The sequence below is a fragment of the Quercus robur genome, chromosome 12 (genome assembly GCF_932294415.1).
Source record: "Quercus robur chromosome 12, dhQueRobu3.1, whole genome shotgun sequence".
Classification (NCBI taxonomy): domain Eukaryota; kingdom Viridiplantae; phylum Streptophyta; class Magnoliopsida; order Fagales; family Fagaceae; genus Quercus; species Quercus robur.
In genome coordinates this window covers 27,773,996-27,795,046 of record NC_065545.1, presented here as the reverse complement: position 1 = coordinate 27,795,046, position 21,051 = coordinate 27,773,996, and the positions used below count along the sequence as shown (strand labels likewise).

Below are 21,051 nucleotides of genomic sequence, written 5' to 3'. Positions count from 1 at the left end.
CCATGATTGGAATTTCAGCATGAGCGAAGAGAGAGTTTGAGATGAGATAATACACTGAGAGAGCTTTTGGGTCTTTAGGTTTGAGTATTGTTTTTGGGTTGTGTTTGGTTTCTCAAAAAGCTTTAGGTTCATGGAAGAAAAGTTTATTTATTTTTTTTTAAATATAATAAAATAAAATAAAAAGAAAAACTTAGAAATATAATGAAAAAAAACTTTTGAGTTTGTCTTCTTGTTAAAGATAAACTCAGATCTCAATTCATATGATTTTTTGTGTTTGATTTTGTTTTTTATTTAGTTAAAATTAATAAATTATTTTAAAAAAAATTTATGTTGACGTGGCAATTTTAACTGTCAAATAAATTTCATTATTATTTTTTTAATAGCCACGTCAGCTTTCTATATGTCAACAGTGCACTCTGTTTGCCATGTAGGGACCATAATGGAACGGTTTTTGATTTTGGGGACTAAAAATGGTAAAATAAAAAAATAGGGACCAAAGTGAAAATGGGGTAAAAATGTAGGAACAAAAATAGTATTTTCGCCTTTATTTAATGTTGTACTAATTGTGGTCCTTTTTTGTTTTTGTTTTGAGAGATAATTACAACATGGTGCTAACCCCGTAGCTCAAACCCTTTCCCCCCTAGACCCCCAAGCACTTTGTACATAAGGATGTGTCAATTCAGCTACAAGGCCTTTGGCACTGATTGTGGTCCGTGGTTGCTTATTGCTTATGAATTTCAAATCTTTTTTGATTATCTACAGGTTCCAACATAGTGTGTACATTTATTATTATTTTGTCTATGGTCATTGCCTACTTTGTTTTCTATTCCTCTGTGTGCTTCTTAAACTAAGGATTTCTTTATACGTGGATGGTGGATTTGTCTCTCGGCAATTTTGTCTGAGTAATATTATAACTACAAACTATTGTACAATATTTTTACAAATTGTTGATGTGTCCAATTTCTTATTGGTTTTCATCTAAACCTAACATTAACATTATTTTTTCATTTACCAATAACTATTCACCATATCAATAGTTTGTAAAATTTTTTGTAAAAAAGTTTGTATCTCTAGCATTAATCTTTTGACTATAAGCCACCCAAAATCAAAAATATAATTGTCAATTCAACCTTACCATATCAATTGTTTGTAAAAATTTTTGTAAAAAAGTTGGTATATCTAGCATTAATCTTTTGACTATAGGCCACCCAAGATCAAAAATATAATTGCCAATTCAACTTTGATAAGTGATTCTTTAAAAAAAATAAAAAATAAAAAATAATTGACAAGTGTTTCAAAACATGGAGTATTTGATTGTAAAATCATGAAATTCAACATTCCAGTATCTTTTAAAAAAAAAAATTCTCAGTGGCCTATATAGTCAAACCTGGTCAATCATATAGTCAAAGTGCAACGAATAAGGGTTAGACCTTTTAATTGGTGACACTTGGTATTTTTTTTTTTCATCCAATCGATTTAAATTGACTTAATTGGCTTCATTCCTAAGGGTTCTTAGTGAAAAATACAATTAGGATCTTCACAAGCCAAAATAAAGATTTTTTTTTTTTTTTTGGGTAACAATCAAGGGCAGACAAGATATCATAACATCAGCAATTAATAATGCGAACAGTAGTGATGTGTTTGTTAGCGATCTCGCGAGATCGCTGAAAGAATGGCCAAATGAATATCCACTGTTTTTCGTGACCTCGTTTTGGCAGCTGTGTCTCAACTTTGATGCATTGGCTTGTAGAAGTGGAATTGAAATGTAATACCCATAAAGAGATAAAAGATAGCTTAACGAATGCCTTTATAGTTCATTTGGATTGAGGGGGAAGGAGGGGAGTAGAGTAGACTAAATTTGGCAAAAACTTAACCTAATTTCAACCAATTCTATTCTACTTCTCTCCTTCTCCCCTCCATCCAAACAGGCCCTAAGAGCATTGGTTTAGATAATATTTTTAGAAACTTTTTATGAAAAAAGAAAGTAATTAATATTTTTTTACTGTTTTTTATATTTTTCATAAAAGTGGTATCTAAGAAATATGGTTGTTGTCATGGGCATTAACGAGGCCCATATAGAACTCAGATGGCCTAGTGAGAATATTGTCAAGTCCATGGTGATATCAAAAGTCTTATAATTTAACCAGTACTTTCTGTCATTTTCAATAGAAATTGAGGGTTCAAATTCTCATTTCCCGTAGTTTTACTTGTAACTTGTAACTATAAAATTATAAATAAATAAAAGTTTATGGTGACAAGGCTAGCCTAGATAGGTGAAGCTGAGGATGAAATCATGAAGTATGTGGGCCTAGACATTTCTAGGTACTACTCTTATAATAGCCTGAGAGAAAATACTAATACACATGATGAGAAATACAGTATACTATGCATGAGGAGGCACACATGAGGAGGTATACTAGTACATTCTTCTCACATGGGAATGGATCTTACACGTGTGGTTCACCTCCATGTGAGAGAGAGGAAACATACACCGGATGCGTGATGTATTTTTTCAGTACACACACCCTATTACATCACATTTGAAATGCACTAAAATCATGAAGGAAGTCATGATTTCAATGTATTCTAGTGTGTGTGTATTATAAACTCTACACATAGTGTGAAACTAGGAACCAAAGGAGGAAAGTGGGTTGTTCAAATGCAGCTGGGGTTTTGTCCTTGTCTGCATTATCACAAAGGAAATTCTGTTCAGTTATTCTAGCATGCCTCTTTGAATGTTTGATCCAATAATTCACTATACTTAAACTGCTCTTTTTTTTTTTTTGCTGAATAAATTAGACTGTTTCTAGAGTCAACTAATGTGGGCTTCTGATGATATATATGTTTGTTTATCTTACAGACACTTAGGGTCACACTTTTTTCCCACTAATTGATGATGTATTATCCCTGACATCATTCGTTTAATTATAACAAAGCATGTATACTTGTCCATTCCCACCTAACCTCTCTTAACCTTATTAGCAATCTTACCCTATAAAGAATGTTTTATAAATGAGATTAACACTTACCCACTATCTTTCTTACATCAGCAATTTTTAAGAATTATTTATTGATTCTCTCAAAAAAAAAAAAGAATTATTTATTGATACGACTCAAATGACATAATTTGTATCACAACTATTCACATGGTAAATTATAAATGGTGAAAAAAAGTGATGGATTCATATAAAAGTAACAGATAGTCAATCACAATTTAACATGTAAAATACTTGTGACAAAAGTTATAATAATGTACATGGTACTATAAAATTTAGGCTTTGTCTACACATTTTCTAAAAAGAGTGTTGTATTAATGTCATTTGGTGTCAGTGATTATTATTATTTATTGTAGACTTGTGAGCGGTAAAAAGTTTCAGTTATAATGTCTACTATAAATGAGAAAAATTAAGATAATCAAAATAGTTCTTGAACAAATTCAATTACGTTGAATAAAAAAATGAACTAAATATATATATATATATATATATATAGAGTCCAATTTTGTGAGGAATTCGATGTTGACTTGTGTTTATTTAAACAATCTTAAATTTTTAATAGTTTTAAGTTTTTCCAAATAATATTAGAATCTTAAGCTCTTTTTTTTTTTTTTGAATAATATTAAAATCTTAAGCTGGTATAAGCAGTGATTTTGGGTATTGGAGGGTATTTTCGTTTCATCGTTTCCTGGAAAGTGCCTACACTGCCTAGGTAGGTGCTTGCATGATTTTTTGGATAGACACAAAACTGTAATGGATTAGGCATGTGTGTCATATTTAAATAAAAAAAATTTAATAACATGTGGTGGGCATCAATGTAGGCAGTTGCTACTATAAGACTATAACAGTAAACAAGAAGTCAAAGTAGCTCATGAAAGTTTCGAAAGAACTTTGATTAACTTTCAAAGTTGTTGGGCGCCCGCCAGATGGGTAACTTTGGTTTGAGATCGATGAACTTTGGATTAAGCATTTTATATAGAACATGATGCGGATTTCAATAGTTTGCCACTATATTTTCCCTCAATTCTAAAAATCAATCGATATTTTTTTTATATCATGTTTTATTGTCGATGCCTGACATTTGTTTCTACGATAATTTACGTGTAACATTGAGTTGAACTTGAATAATGTAGGTTTTACTAGCAGAAACGCACAGATCAGCCAACCAATTAGCACATAGGCTTTTACATATGTATGACATGCAATACAAAATGATTGAACTAAAAATAATTATGATAAATATTAGAGACACAACTTATTACATAATTATTGCCACACCTTGTTAAAATAGGAGTGAAAATGAACTCATATTGATTCATATTTTCAACGTTCACAACAACTCATCATTTGATGAATTATGACAAAAATGGTGTGGTATGCTGTGTTCTTAGCATTGGTTAATGATATTTGGCCAATAATTAACTATGGACATGTGAAATGAATCATCCCACCTGCTAAGAAAATAATTTTTAATTCCAACTTGCTCTGACCTACCAAACTCATACAATTCAGTCATAAACTTCCAAAGTATACTAACCCAACTCTAACATGGAAAATCAATCAGTTACCAAGCCGGCGTGCGCACGTGACGTAGATATATTCTCTCTCTCTCCAGCATTATATATAGAACCCCTTGCACCCTCACCATTCATCACCACATCACACAATCAACTTCATTCACCCTCTAAGAGCTTAATTGATTGCCATTTTAGTTAGCTCAATCCACAATGGCAACTAAAATTGTCACCTTGTCTTTCGTGTTCCTCCTAGCTCTAGCCACATCCACTGAAGCCTCAAAGTACCAGTTCCAAAAGCTCAAAGAAACCAACATGGTGTTCTACATGCAAGATTGGGAGACGGGCGCCAATGCCACTGCCACCCCAGTCGCTGGCATCCCCCACAAGCGGTGGTGGATCCTTGGGTTCGGAACGATCTTTGCCACGGATGATAAGTTGACAGTGGCTATTGAAAGGAACTCATCTGAGGTTGGAAGGGCTCATGGAATTTACGTGAACTCAGCATTGGATGGCTCTGATTTGCATCTATTGATGTCATTTGTGTTCACCAACAAGGAGTACAATGGTAGCACCTTAGAAATACAAGGGGCAGACAGGTTCTACCTAAAGTATAGGGAGGTATCCGTGGTTTCAGGAACCGGGTTATTCAGGTTGGCTCGTGGTTATGCTACTTTGGAGACTGTTTTTCTTGACATTCCCAATTCTAATGCAATCATCAGGTGGAATGTGACAGTTTTTCACTACTGAGTTGTTGGAATATTAGTATGGAATAGGCGTAAAATAGAAATGGAATGGTTTGTCATATTTTTGATTTACCATATAATAAAATGATTGTAATAATTTGTTTTGACAAGTACCTTAATGTTTAAGGAACAAAGTTTTCTTCTTGTTAATTGGTACTCGACATACTCTCCATTGTTCGTTCGGAATGAGCTTTCAACTTTCTCAATGTCTATGGAATGTTTGTTCGATATTCTGCAAGCCTAAGGTTAAATAATGGCACCAAAACCATGCCCATATCATACAAATCACTCACCCTATAAACCTTTTTTTGTTTATTTATTTATTTTTATTTTTGGTTCTTCCCCTAGAATAATCTGTACTCATCTGGAAGAAATTACTTGGCATTTTTGTGTAGCTACAACTAGGGTGAAAGTCATTATACGTTAAGGGACCGTTTGATTAGAAGGATGAAAAAGTGGAAGGATAAAAAAGATTTAATTTTCCCTTAATGCGTGTTATAAAAAATATATAATTTCTTTGTACTCATTAAAGAAGAAGAAAATATTAATTATTAATAATTAAAATTAACAAAATAACATTATATGTAATATAATATATTAATTATTATTTTTGTACTCATTATATTATTTTCCTTTATTATTATATATGATATATTAAAGACTGTTTGGATAGCCTGTTTCCGTAACTCAATTCTCAGTTTCCATAACTCATAACTAAAAAATGGTGGGACCCATAGCTCAATATCCGTTTGGCGCACGAAAATTCTATTTCCATAACTCCGTTTCCATCACTTAATTATTTGATTTTTGAATTATGAGTTATGGAAACTGAAAACACATTTTAGCTATTTTCAGTTTCCATAACTCATAACTCAATGGCATTTCCGTAAATAACACTACATGCAGGGACCTACTATCAGTCAGAGCCACAACTTTTGACCATCTTTTTTTTTTTTTTTTCATTGGGTTCAATGCGTGTGTTCTTCATGTTCTTTTTTTTTTTTTTTTTCTTTTTCCTTTCACACTAGTGGCTTCTTCACATTCTTCACTGGGTTCAGTTCTTTTTTTTTTTTTTTTTTTTTTGTTCTTTCACTGGGTTCTTTTTTTGACTGGGTTTTTCTGGGTTCAGTTCTTTCTCTTCTTCTTCTTCTTTTTTTTTTTTTAATTTTTTAATTTTTTAATTTTACTGGATTCAGTGAGTTTGGGTACTAAAAAAAAAAAAAAGCTACATCGAGTGATAGTTATGGGACCCACAAATAGTGTGAAAAATATTGAGTGATGGAAAGTGAGTGATTGTGCCAAACAGGTGTGAAAAATTAAGTGATGAGTGATGAGTAATGAGTGATGAGTGATGGAAAGTGAGTGATGGTGCCAAAAAGGGTGTGAAAAATTAAGTAATGAGTGATGAGTGATGGAAATTGAGTGATAAAAAAATTCATCCAAACAGCCTCTTAGTGGCTCAAAAAAAAAAAAAAAAAAAAACTTGGCAAAGAAATAACAAACCTAGAGCTGGACATATTGTTGTTTGATTGTTTCACATGGTTGTGGTTATGGTTGTGCTTGTGCAAAAGAAACAAAAGAGAAGCGATTGGGAGAGAGATATCGATGTATTTCAAATGTTGTAGGAGTGTAGGTGAGACTTAAATTGGGGCAATTCGGTAATTGGGCAAGTAACAAGCTTTCCATGCTTGTTTTCTCTCCAAATTGGTGAGATAAATTTTTTGTAGGCCCAGGTGGAAAATGCCTGGGCCCTACTAAAAAATTTCCTCCCCTTCTCTCCTTACCAAACAACACCCACTTCTATTTTCTCCCCTATTTTCTCTCATTAATTTTCCATCCACCCTTTTTCACCTTCAATTAAACATACCCTAAGGGATTTCTTGGGTTTTTATTTTATTTATTTTATATATAGTGTATAAGAGACATGGATATCGGAAATATAACCACTTTACCTTTAAAGTCATGGTTATTAAAGCAATTGAATAACATGAGTATGAAGCAATGATCAAAAAGATATTTTTGATAGTATGAATTTGAGTTGTGTATCAATTGTTTTCTAGTTTCACCCAAAGTTTGCTATCAAGTTAAGAACAGTTCACCTCCACGATATAACAAAATCAACAATAACAAACAGCAATTCCAAAGTTTCTATTAAAGAGAATTTCATATGAAATTGTATATTTTACCATGATTTAGGCCCTTAATATATAGACAATGAAGAGTTGAACTCTTCATTTAATTTGGTACGTTTTTTACTGATAGAGAACATTTTCACCATCCCGAATATTTTTCTAACACTTTAGAGTCTTCGGTGGCCAAAAGCATCTTTAGTCTTTGAAAGAGTCTTCGGTCTCTAAGAGAGTTTTCGATCACCAAAAGCATTATGAGCTCCCCAAAAGAGTCTTCAATCACCAAAAGTATCTTCAGCCATTGAAGGGTCTTTGGCCACTAAAGGGTCTTTGGCCACTAAAGGATATTTTGCCTCTAAAGGTGTAGTCGGTCACCAACATGTTAGTCACCTTGTTTGCCTAGTCAAAGCTCTGTTTGAGTTGTCAGGATTATAGACGCCAGTCTCCTAAGGGATCGTCATGCCTCCCATGCCTTAGGGGACTTGAGAAAGACAACATGACTCCTTCGTCTCCTTGTGGTGCCAATGACCATCATCATATCGATGACTACGTATACTTAGTTCCATGCCGTTTGCGTATCCTACACTCCTATGTCTTCATGATATGGAAAGAACTTGCACACCATGCTCAAAGATCTTTTTACATATTCATATCCTCCAAATATGATTTTACATATTCATATCCTCCAAATATGAGAAACTAGGCCCAATGATCGAGAAACATCAACTCCATATCTTCCCTACAAGGGAAGATCCTACATTTATGGGATCTTGGTTAGCTCTAAACTACTATATAAGCACAAAGCCTCATCTTCTCCAAGGTACGTAGAATTTCCTAGCTCTGATACTTTAAGTTATTGGGGATCATTCAGTCACTGACTTAACCTTCAGAGGGTCTTTTGCCGACTCCTCACTAGTGCTCTCTTTAAGTTCTTCAACTTTCATTCTTCAGCTACACCACTTGTGATCTCTTCAAGTTTTTCACCTTTTATTCTTCAGGTTCTTCACCTTTTGTTCATCAGCCACCCCCTTGTCACTACGCGTCTAGACGATCGATTCACTGATGATTTTTGTGTATCATCATTTACTATCAAGGATTTTTAGATTAATTCATAATTCTTCAAAAAATAGTTATTTACTTAGCAAAACATTACTTTCATGGGTTATGATCTAAAATAAAATAAAATCATTGTCTGATCTTAATCACACACACATGTTGTGCCACAAGCCATCCGCAAGCATTTGTCCTTGTTCTACAGCCACTTGTCTATAAATTCTCTCAAGTATTTTATTGTAGGTATTGGTATTACTTTCCTTCCTTCCATATCACAATCTACAACATATATATTTAATTTTAACAAGAAACATAAAATTAAGGAACTTTTTATGGAGATGATAATAGAAACATTGTATTTGCACCTTGCAAATGCTAAGAGGCAAGGTCAAGATAGTACCATAGTCCTGTACCCTTCCCCCTACCCACCATCATGTCTACCCACCTCACTCTTTACCTTCTTGGTGATTAATGGCTAAATCATTGTTGGGAAGCACCATGATTGGGTTTACTCTAATTAAGACAAGACATGATGCTGCCACAATCTTTAGTCCAAAGAAAACTTACAACCATTTCCCACAAAAGACACCAAATGATGACGTAGTTGATCACTAGGTTGACCTCAGTCCACGAGCATCTATAAAGAAAGAGGAAAACATCTGAAGAGTAGTCATGCATTTTTTTGCAGGGGTCTCTTTGATACTTAAGTTAATAGGGTTTCCTAGAAGTTTTGAAAATAAGTATCTTTTTTTTGGTGTGGCTAAAGATTGCTCATATTTTTCCTTGTAGATTGCTAAAGTTAATAGGGTTTTTGTCAACTCTTGACAAGCCCAAAATTACCATATATTTAATACTACTATATAAATATAATTGCACTCTAGGCCTTATTAATAAATTATATCCCAAGACTTTATTATACATCTAACCCCTTCATTAAAATATTTGTAGTAATATAAAGTCATGAATGTTAATTGCTGTTGATACTGTATTTTGTCTACTCTCGATTTGTGTGTCAGACCCCGAAAAATCCTAAAATATTACTTTTTCTCCATGGGACTGCGAGAACATCCAGAATGATATGGCGTAACCCATTCGGACACCAGAACACCCAAAGTGCCTTTTTCAGTTAAAATGATTAAAATGCCCTTAGTCAATCCTAGGTTGACTGAAAGTCAAACAAAGTCAAAATCCCCTTAGAATAGCACCTTTCATAGTTTTACATCAAATCCGAGTTCCACGGAGATTTTTAACAACTTTGATCAAGTTTGACCTGAAGCTGACTCTTAACGGGCCCTAGAAACCCTAATTTTGATTAGGTCGTTAGAATGGGTTGAAACCTATGCCAACGCGAAGATTATCAAATTTTCAGTCTAACAACTATTCATGGGTCAAAATCAGAGTTAGAATGGTTGAGATATCATGAAAGCTAGGTTAACGCATCGATCGATGCACCGCTAACTTTCGAAAGCCATAACTTTTGATTTGACTATTGGATTTTCAAGTTGCATACCTTTTCAGAAACATGAAGTTGAGATCTTTTCAGGGGTGTCAAGATCAACCTGATCAGAGACAGGGCTATAAAGCGTGCCAGGGCTATAAAAGGCCTTAGGCACCCCCAGACCAAAAAAAAGAAGACTCCCTTGGTCCTGTGCTCTGCCTGGACAAATTTTGAGCTTTTCTCCTCTCTTCCAAACACAAAAAACACACAAAAACACACAAAAAAAAAAAAAAAAAAAAAAAAAACACATCAAAGCCTCTTGATTCTTCATTCTTCACCAAAAATACAAGGTATTGTTCTTATACCTAATCTTCTTCTCTTTGGTTCTACACCTTGGGTTTGGGGTTTAGGGGTGTGGATGTAGTTTTTTAGCTACTATCCACACCCCTATATTTCTATCTTTTTCTTGTAGCATTTATCTTGCTATTTTTGCTTGAATAGCATGATTTATTACTTTTTTTAGCATGTTTTTTGCTTTATTTGTGCTTCTAGCTTAAATCTTCTTGCTTTTTATGTCTTATGCCATGTTTCATACTTAGATCTACATCCTTACATGCTTATATTTTTAGATCTACATGCTTTATATCTTATGCCATGTTTTCCTATACTCTGTGCATCTTTTTGTTCTATGTTAATGTTAGGGTTACATGCTTACATGCTTGTATGATGTTGTTGGCCATGCCTTGCTTGGATCTATGTGTTTATATGTTTATTTCCATGCTACATGGTTAGATCTGTGTCTTCACATGCTTATATGCTTGGATTCATGTTCTTCCATGCGTATGTGCCAGGTTTCTACATGTTTACATGCATGTTTCTATGCCTATATGTCTAGATCTATGTTTTCACATGCCTATGTGCTTGAATCTGTGTTCCCTACATGCTTTATACTATCTTCCATGTGCTTGTGTGCTCCATGCCATGTTTGTGTGCCTAGATTTAGGCTATGTTTGTTATGCCGTATGCTATTGTAGCCTTTTTGTTGCTTTGTCTTTCTTTCTTATATTTTGGCCTAATGGTTAGGACCCGATCTAGACCCTATGGTCTTTGTCATTATCCATACACCAAGGCCCATATTAAAGGGTTTGGATCACCCTATTTGCATGTTTACGCTTGCTTGCTTCTATGCTTTATGCTTGTGCTAGCCTCTCTTATTCTAGGCTTTGCCATGTTTGATGCCTTCCATGGGCTTGATTTTGTTTGGTTACATCCGACGCCCTCCATGGGCTTGGTTTTTTTTGGGTGTAACCCCTTGGGATGCGTTTCTGGGTGTCGGGTTGCTCTGTGCGTACCCTTCCCTTTTCCGCTCCGTGCGATGCTATGCTTGTTTGTGCCACTTGTTGGCTTTCTTTGCATCTTTACACGCCTGCTTACATGTCTATGCATAAGTTTTGCTTGCTAGTGTGTTTTCCATACTTTAATACAATGAAGCTATGGACATCCAATCCAGACCTACATTTGTCCACCGTGGACACCACCTTTTGTTTGCCTTTTTGCTTGTTTGTCTTCTTTCTTATTTGCTTGCTTGCCTGTTTGCCTTCCTGTTTGTTTGTTTTATCTTGTGGCTTGTCATGTCTCCTGCCATATGCTATGTTTGCCATGTCAACTATGCTTATTTCCTTTATGCCTCTTTCACATGCTCTTTACATCTTTTTCCTTCCGTTGCTTGTCTGCTGGTTTCTTTTCTTTTCCTTTACATGTACACACATGGAACGAGGACACATGGAGCTAGGGCATAGCTTCCTAGGCGCAAGCAAAAAGGACAAGGATGCACGCATGTAGATATAAGCCAAGCAGCTATGTTCAGTAGATTTAGGGGTCTAGCCTTTCCCATTTGCTTATGTACTCTCTTAAACCCCCTTCCTTCCTCTCTCCTTTCTCTCTTAGATGAGTTGTATTAGGTATATCATGCCATGTACTATTCATCCTCATCTCTAGAGTACGGTGGCCCTTGTTTACTTTCCTACACCTATATTTTGGGTCATGCTCTAGGGATATAGGCATTTACTTTCCTGCTCTGTGTGCTTGCATTAAGCATGATGTATGTATATATATATATATATATATATATATACACCTGCTCGCCCCTTCCTGGTGTGATTGTCACAGTCCATGTCACCTAAGGTAAAGCGATGCCTAATTTCCATCGCGAAAGTAAGGTGACATGTCACTGTGGAAATCTAGTACTTTGCCTGAATGCCTTAGGAAAGTATAAATTAGGACCACACCCATGCAAAAGCCAAACCTCAAAACCCCTGTGTATGCAAAGTCCCGAAATCCAATCCTAAAATCATGTTTTTTACTACCAATCTCTGAAAATTAAGATTTTATCAAAACAAAGGACTGTCCTTGGACAGGTGTTGTGGGGTGCCTAACACCATTTCCACACATAACCAAACTTCTGGACTCAAGAATCAAGATTTTTGCCTTCTACATTAGATTAGGAAAAATGCCATTTTTCTTAGCCTAGGATTGGTAATAAAATCAACTAGAAACAGGTAACCAATCACACCTTAGAAAAACCTAATGATTGGTGGCGACTTCATTTACCTTTGGTAATTTCCTTAAAATTTGGCCAAGATTCCTGCCACACCACCAAAGGTAGACAAATACCTTCCTCCATTGAGAGAGAGAGAGAGAGAGAGAGAGAGAGAGAGAGAGAGAGAGAGAGAGAGAGAGAGAGAGAGAGAGAGAGAGAGAGAGAGAGAGAGAGAGAGAGAGAGAGAGAGAGAGAGGACCTGAAGCACCGCACGAATCACACACAGATCATAGAAAGGGGCCTCTAACGGGCCCCGTGTGCGCGGGAGTGTCGCCATGGTGGGTGGTCGAATGAAGGCCCGATGGCGGTTTTCCGTTCCTATCGAGGCCGAGCGTTGACAATTACCACTTTGAAAATTACTACATCTTAATCCTTGAGTACCTAGTTTAATCCTTTAAGTTATTCATCATTTATGAAATCCAATTTCATAAGTATATACTTTAGTAACTTCTTACTAAAGTAGTTAGGCCTAACATTCTGAATAACCAAACCTATTAAACTTATTTCAAAAGAATATTTTATATCTTCGTTAAGAGATTAGAAATTCCATCTTGAGAATATATGTTCCTTCAACATTAAATGTGGTTGCCCAACATACTGAGGTTTTGATTGTGACATTAGATCTCACTCTTGATATATCAAAGCAACCTACACTTTATGATCTGGTTCATTATTCTTTCAAGATTAAAAGTTGATGTAAATAAAAGTTGTGAGATTTATCATTCATTTAATGGTCGTTAGTAGAATAATAAATCTCATAGGGTTCCAGTTCAATATGTCTTAACACTTAAAACATATCAACTAGAAGTCTCCATATCCATGATCAAGAAAAATCATCTTTGTTGATATGTTATAGTTTTCGCAGATGAAATGCCCAATTTTATCACCGACTACGAATTAAAATTTTGAGTTTACAAAGAATTTGTGATTTATATCTTCTGTGACTAAATCACATAAATCACATGGACTATATGATCATGTCCAAATATTTATGTTACCATTATTTTAGATAATAATAAAACAACTTTATTAATCACAACATAATATCATATATAGCATCATACAATAGGATTTAAGGGCACTAATCCTAACACCTAGATATACCTTTGCAAAACTCAAAGCTAATAGTCTAGGAGTAATAATAGGGACACAAAAAATGACACAATTGTGTCACAACTCGCCCACGTGGCATGTTGTGAGTGGTAGAGGTGTGTCAACTATAAGTAATGCTAGCGACACATAGTTCGCGTGGCGAGTTGTGAGTGGTAGAGGTGTATTACCATTACACCTCTATCACTTATAACTCATCATGCAGTCTATGTCCCTAGCATTACTTATAGTTTAGTGACCACCCGACTTATGGAAAATGCTAAGATCACAACTTTTGTCACAACTTACTCACGTGGCAAGTTGTAAATGCAGGTGGAGTAAAAGTGGTGGGTCACAACTCCACCACACACAACTTAACATGTGACAAAATTGTGACAAAAGTTGTAATCCTATCATTACTTGGTTGAGAAAGTACTTTTGGCTCTCCCCACAACGGACACTTCGGGTTCAACATCCTCCCGAGCAATAGGTCCCACCTCCTATACATGAAACCTTAAGATTTCCATCCAAAAACCAACTTGAATCATCTCATGAACACTAAACCTAACCCTAATTGGGTTCTCAACAAAACAACTCCAAAAAGTAGTAAATTTTATTTGTTGGCTTAAAATTATATTACATGACAATACATGAGATAAAATAAGTGACGTGAGGAAGGATAATGAAATTTAGAATAGCATGCTAAACGTTAACTTACTTAGACAAGAGAAAATAAATTTAGTTTGGACTTTATTCTAAATTCGGATTGGGATTATGTTTTGTAAGAAAGTAGACTTCCTTTCAAAATTATGGGACTCCTTGGAATTTTCAGCCTTCTTCTCAAAAAAAAAGGAAAAAAAAAACAAAAAAAACAAAAAAACAAAAAAGGGATTCCTTTAGTCAATCTTAGGGATGACAATTTTGCCCCGCCTCGCTTGACCAGCCCCTCTCCCGCTTCGCCCCATACGGGTCTTCCCTGCCCCACAAAGGTGGTAGGGCGAGATTTTAGACCCGCATCATGGGGCGGGGCGGGGATGGGTTTACACTTTTTAGACCCACCTCGCCCCGCCCCATCCTCGCCCCACCCTGCATTAATAAGGGTTAAATTGTAATTTTTTCATACCCTAAAACCCTACTATTTAAACAAAAATATCATTAGCTTATTTTATTCTACCTAACGTGGCTCTACCTCTTTTTTTCTCTCTAGCAAAGTTGGAAATAAGGTACCAATTTTAACGGTTTTTTTGGTCTTTATTAGAAACAAATTTATATACTATTGAATTACTGATTTCATTCATGATTCATACATCTTTCTCAACTTACTTTTCATCATGAACATAATATATATATTTTTAATGAGGTATGGGTTTGAGGCTCTAAATATTTGTGTCTGTGTCATTGTTTTTGTAATTTTGTGTGGGCATTTTGCTGCTTAACAACACTGCTTCTTTATGCTTGTCAAAATCCATATCTATTTTACAAGCTGGGTTTTTGTTTTTTAATTTTTGGAGAACGAGATGATGAGGAATATGTTTCCCTATTGGTTTGATTGCAGATATGATGGCATCAATCATGTACTAGCTCTAGCTGATTGTTCTCGTTCTCCACACAAAAATTATATACAATTTAATTTAGTTTTCTGTATTTTTATAAAAAAATATAAGGTACAGGTTTGAGACTTTGTCCCATTCTCTATGAAATAGTCACAAAATGGGAGGAATTAAATAATGCACACTACTTAGTATAAAGGAGATTTGTTTTAGTGTTTTTTAGGCCAATGAAATATAAACATTTAGATAATGTTATTTAATTTTTGCTAAAAATTAGTTTGATTTGATAGGATAAATTTATTTATAATTTCAAGTATATTTTTATTATTGAAATATGTCATTTTATTTGAAAAAATGGTAATAGTTGTAGGGAAAATTAATAAGAAATAAAGTTTTACGGTGTAGGGCGGGACTTCGCGGGTCTTCGCAGGGCCTTAAGGGGCGGGAATGGGGCAAGAAATTTTCCCCGTCATGCGGGGTGGGGCGGGATGGGGAAAGAAAAATGCATGTGGGGTGGGGGCGAAGATCTCATCCTTTGGCCTTACCCTACCCCATTGCCATCCCTAGTCAATCTAGAGCTTTGGGCTTGATAAAAGATGAAGGTCATTTTTTAAAATTCCAGGCCCGGTCAAAAACAATTGAAAGAAGGAAGTGGTACTACGTTGTTGTGGAGGGAGATCATTCAGTGGCCCAAAAAAAAAAATGTGGTGGGTTTAGTTAAAAGTGAACAAATTCTTCTTTCACTAACAAGTGACCCAATTAGGCTGAACCCAATAAGAATGGGCTTTAAAAATTCAGATCCATTTTTTTGATTAAAACAAGAATAATAATCTTTTTTGGTGCTTAATTATAAAGTTACAATGTATCTACGTTTATGATATCCTCGACCTCCGAGTCTCTCAATCTACTCGGGCTCTAGCTCAACCCAATTTCCCACCTCACAGAATTCACACTTATTTTGCAGAGAGGTTTTAGGTTTTTCTTTTTGGATTTGATTGCTTGAGGTTGAGGTTGAGGTTGAAGGTGGAGAAGTGGAGTCGATGAAGTTGATTTTTATTTTTAATTGAGTGGAGAAGATGTTTGAAAATTTTTGGTATGTTTTCTCTCTCTGACTGTTGAACTTTGGAAATTATTTTGAACATATATATGGTGTGTTCACTAGAATCACTACCTTATGGAGCAAGTTCATTCTGAAAATCAGACTACATCAGAGGTTTTGCATGCTCTCTTTTTATATCTGGATTCAAATAAAATCTCTCTTCTTGTAATTATCAAACTATCATCGTTCATAGATTATAACAATTTTATAGATATTTAAAATATATATTTATTGAAATGAACATATTTTGTTTCTAGATAGGTAGATTAATAAAAAGAAGGAAGATGAAGCACCATAAAATAAATATGTCATTCTCACTTGAACCCACAAATAAGAAACCAACAACCCCTTTTTTCAATGGATAACGCGGCATCCGCGTGGACTCGTTTGTCGACTAGTCTTCAAGTCAAGCCAATTAGCCAAATGCAATATATATATATATATATATATAACAGCCAAATTTTGAACAAAGAAGTTTAGAAGACACTAACTCGGAAGGTCTTTCCCTGCGTAACATTTAACATAACATATCCCATAGCCAACTTCAAGACCTATCTCTCTCACTTTCCAAAATGAAGCCCTTCAAAAACCTGTCCATTTCCTTCTACTGCTTTGTCAATACTCTTATTTTCATTGCCTTATTAGCCCATGCAGCCAGATTTGATATTAAAAACAATTGCAACATCACAATTTGGGCTGCAGCTATGCCTGGTGGTGGCAGGCAGATTAACCCAGGTGGAACCTGGAGCCTCGAAGTTAGGCCTAACTCAGCAAGGGGTAATGGTCGCATTTAGGCCCGAACTGAGTGTAGTTTCAATGGATTCAGGATTGGTACATTTCAAAGTGGTGACTGTGGTGGGCTTTTTCAATGCCAAGGCAGTGGATATGGTGTAGCCCCACACACCCTTGCCGAATTTACATTAGGCCAATTTGAAAATTTGGATTTCTATGACATCTCTCTTGTTTATGGGTTTAATGTTCCTATGGTTTTCAACCCTACGTCTCTTAAGTGCACAGGCATAGACTGTACAGGTGATCTCAATGGGAATTGCCCAACTGTGTTGAAAGCTCCGGGCGGGTGTAACAACCCTTGTACTGTATTCAAGACCAAGGAATATTGCAATGCTGGTTCTGCAGACTGTAAAGCTACAAATTATTCCATGTTTCTCAAGGGTGGGTGCCCGGGTGCTTACAGTTTTCCTCTGGATGATAAACTAAGCACATATACGTGCCCTAGTGGGAATAACTATAACGTAGTGTTTTACCCTTATAAATTATAATTTAAACCTTCTAATTTAAGAGTTATAACAAATTAAACCTTATAATTTCAAAAAGTAACTAATTGAATTAAAATTTTGAAAAGTAATAAATTATACACTACAATAAATAAATAAATAAAAAATTGATGGGCTTAACGGACTCATTACCCAATAACTCATGGTACTTGCTAAATAAATTGAACTTGAACATTTCCCCAAAGCCCACTTTGTGTAAATATGGACTATAATTGAGGGAAACTATTTCATTGGATAATGAAAGAGAAAAAATATGGGTTGTGAGCCTGAATCTTGAAATAAGAGAAAGCAGGGCTGTAAACCCAATAGCAACATGTGAAGTGAGAGAAAAGCCCACACCATGAAGTAAAGTTTGCGGTTTGTGAAGCCCATATTGTGAGGAAAATTTTGAGTTGCGATTCATGAGGTGATTAGGCTTCATAAGAGACGTCCATAATAATTTGTGGTAAAAAATTTTAGATGCCTTAATTGAAAACAATAAAAGGTGCCAACTAATTGAGTTACAAGCCTCTTGGTCATCCAAAAAGGGGCTTGGGTATTGGAGTAATTGGACTCATCAACCAATATTTTTTTATGGTATTGTAGTTATTTTGTTGGGTAAATTTCAATTTAAACCTTATAATTTAGGGATAGTCTAAATTAAAGTTCCTAAACTTTAGAAATGAAACAAATTAAACCTTGGAACAAATGAAACGAATTCAAAAAAGAAATTGTTACGAAGGTGAAGAGTAAAATCGTTACAAACGATAACGATTTTCAATGCCTTATTAGCCCATGCAATCAGATTTGATATAAAAAACAATTGCAACAGCACAATTTGGGCCGGAGTTGTGCTTGGTGGTGGTAGGCAGAATTACCCAGGTGAAACCTAGACCCTCAAATTTAGGCCTAACTCAACAAATGGGTTGTTGTCGCATTTGGGCCCGAATTGGGTGCAGTTTCAATGTGTCTGTGCATGGCAGTTGTCAAACCAGTGTCTGTGGTGGGTTTCTTCAATGCCAAACCTATGGTGCTCCCCCAAACACCCTTGCCGAATACTCACTGCGCCAATCTCATCAAAACATGTATTTCTATGACATCTTTCTTGTTGATGGGTTTAATGTTCCTATTGCTTTTAGCCCAACCTCTAATGGGTGCACCAGAGGAATAAGATGTACAACTGATATTAATGGGCAGTGCCCAACTAAATTGAAAACTCCTAGAAAGTACTATAAATACCCTTGTACCGTTTTCAAAACCAATGAATATTGTTGCAATTGTGGAAGTTGTGGATCTACAAATTTTTCCAAAATTTTCAAGAATCTGTGCCCAGATGCTTACAGTTACCCTATGGATGATGCAACAAGCACATTTATGTGCAATAGTGGGACTAACTATGAGATTGTGTTCTGCCCTTGAAGCAGCTCTTTCCTTTGGCATAACAGACACATCACTAGTAGCTAGTATGTAATAAAAGCTTGAGGGCTTGTAAGCACATGTAGTATTGTGCATACCGTATTATAGGTTGCTATAAAATTATTGATATCTGCCCTGGAAGAAGTTCATTCTTCTGGTAAGAGGCATAGAACTATCAACCAACAGTATTAATAACTGGGGTAATAATTTATAAAAGCTTGAGGGCTTTTTTTAGCAGATGCAGTACTATGCATGTTGTATTTTTACATATTCACGTGAGGCTGTAGCAAAGCTTCTATGATGGAAAATACTAACGTATAACGTTTATAACCTCTTTACTTTTTTTCTTTTGGTAAATGAAGAAATTATTTTGCAGCTTAACCTAGTAGTGCGTTATTTGATTTACTACCATGTGTTTGCAAGTTGCAACTCTCTATGTTTGTGATATTCTTTGTTTGATTCTTTAGTTGATGGTACATAACGTAACTATTGGGAATAGGAGGTAATAAATGAACCTGAAGCTTGTGTTGTGGACACACATACGCCTTACAAAGGAGCTAACCTACATAGATTTATTTATTTATTTATTTTGAGTGGGCCCCACAAGAAAAATCTCAACACGTGTTAATGCATTCAAGGAGTGGCTTGGGTCCAATAAAAAAAAAAAAAGAGGGAGTAGCTTCTAGGGTTGTAAATGAACCAAACCGATCATGAACAACTTGGGTTTGACTCAATAAAAAGCTTGTTTATATTTGTTTGTTTATAAATAATCTAAACTTGAGCCTTAGTTTTAAGCTCGTTTAATAAACAATCCAACTCAAGCAAAAAAAATTTGTTTACGAACAAACTCGTGAGTTATTAGGCTTAATACACAACAATTCAAGAATAGACTCATTTATAAGTTTATATGTGTTAGCTAAATATATTCATTATATATATCTTAATAATGACATTACCAACATGAGACCACTACCTATATTACCTTAATTTTTTCTTTCCTTTAAACTGCTCAATAACCACTTTAGACTATAGTTACATTTAAAAATAAATAAATAAATAAGAAGGCCACATATGATCCTTCCCTATCAATCATCTAAAGCAAAGTTATGAAATATGTTAGTATTTTTTTATTCATAATAGTTATAAACAAGTATTTTTCTAGTCTTTCACCATCTAACATGAATGTAAAAATTGTATTTTGAACAGTTGTTGAAACTATAGATAAGGAATGATGAATGAACGAATTTAATTATGTAAATTATTAATTTGAATAATGGCTAACCATAAGTAGGACTAGATGCATGATAAAATGAGTATACTATTTTTCTTCTTCTTAATTTTATTGATTTAAGCATTTAATAATGTAATTTTTTTAGATCTCAAGCTCAAAAACTTAATCTAAGTTCAAGTTTAAGCTTGATATTAAGCTTGAGTTTGGCTTGACTAATTAATTAAGCCAAGCCAAGTCAAACTCAAACTTTTTGGCTTTTCCACGAGCTCAAGCTCAAACACTATTTTTAGGCTTGTCACAAGCTCAAGCCAAGCTCAAACTTTTGATTTTTCCTTACAAGCCAAGTTTAAACATGCACTATTCGATAAAACTCGGCTCGTTTACAGCCCTAGTAGCTTCGGTATTAGACTCATGACTTGTCAACCAATATTCATATTTTTATGACATCTATAATTACTATTTAAAGGACTTTTTAGATTCTTACTCTTGTATGTCCAAGTTACTTTCAAATTCATATTGTTTAGAAAGTTTAAATAATATAGTTAGATATGTAAAATTATTAATTTTAACACTTCTAAATTTTAGATAAATTAAAAAAAAAAACCCCCTCCACTTTTCTTTCAAATTAAAAAATAATAATAATAAAACAACTTAAAAAAAAAACCAATAAACTGTTTTTATTTTTATTTTTTTTAAATCCAGTTAAAAAAAATAGTTAACAATCACTCAAAACTCAATTAAGAAGATTTGAACATATATACCACTTGTTTTTAATAAATTTCATTATATTGTTTTATCTTTCCCTTTGTCTTTCTTTTTGTCTCTCTTTCTTTAATTGTTCTACCCTCAAAACTTTCATAACAACTTTGCATATTTAAATTAATCTCTCATATTATATATTTATTTTATTTTAATGA

The 21,051-nt window shown here is 34.6% G+C and overlaps 1 protein-coding gene and 3 pseudogenes across 1 annotated transcript; all 4 read left to right on the top strand.

Annotated features, from left to right (window-relative positions):
• Positions 1-4,723: 4,723 nt before the first annotated feature.
• Positions 4,724-5,260, top strand: LOC126708340 (dirigent protein 22-like). The gene has a single exon (XM_050408133.1). It carries the CDS (start codon positions 4,724-4,726, stop codon positions 5,258-5,260), a length of 537 nt encoding a protein of 178 aa, XP_050264090.1.
• A 5,525-nt stretch (positions 5,261-10,785) lies between these two features.
• LOC126708339 (protein P21-like) lies at positions 10,786-17,493 on the top strand (annotated as a pseudogene).
• LOC126710657 (small nucleolar RNA Z102/R77) lies at positions 15,075-15,161 on the top strand (annotated as a pseudogene).
• Positions 17,494-17,761: 268 nt separating the features above from the next.
• LOC126708338 (protein P21-like) lies at positions 17,762-18,906 on the top strand (annotated as a pseudogene).
• The last annotated feature ends 2,145 nt before the right edge of the window (positions 18,907-21,051 follow it).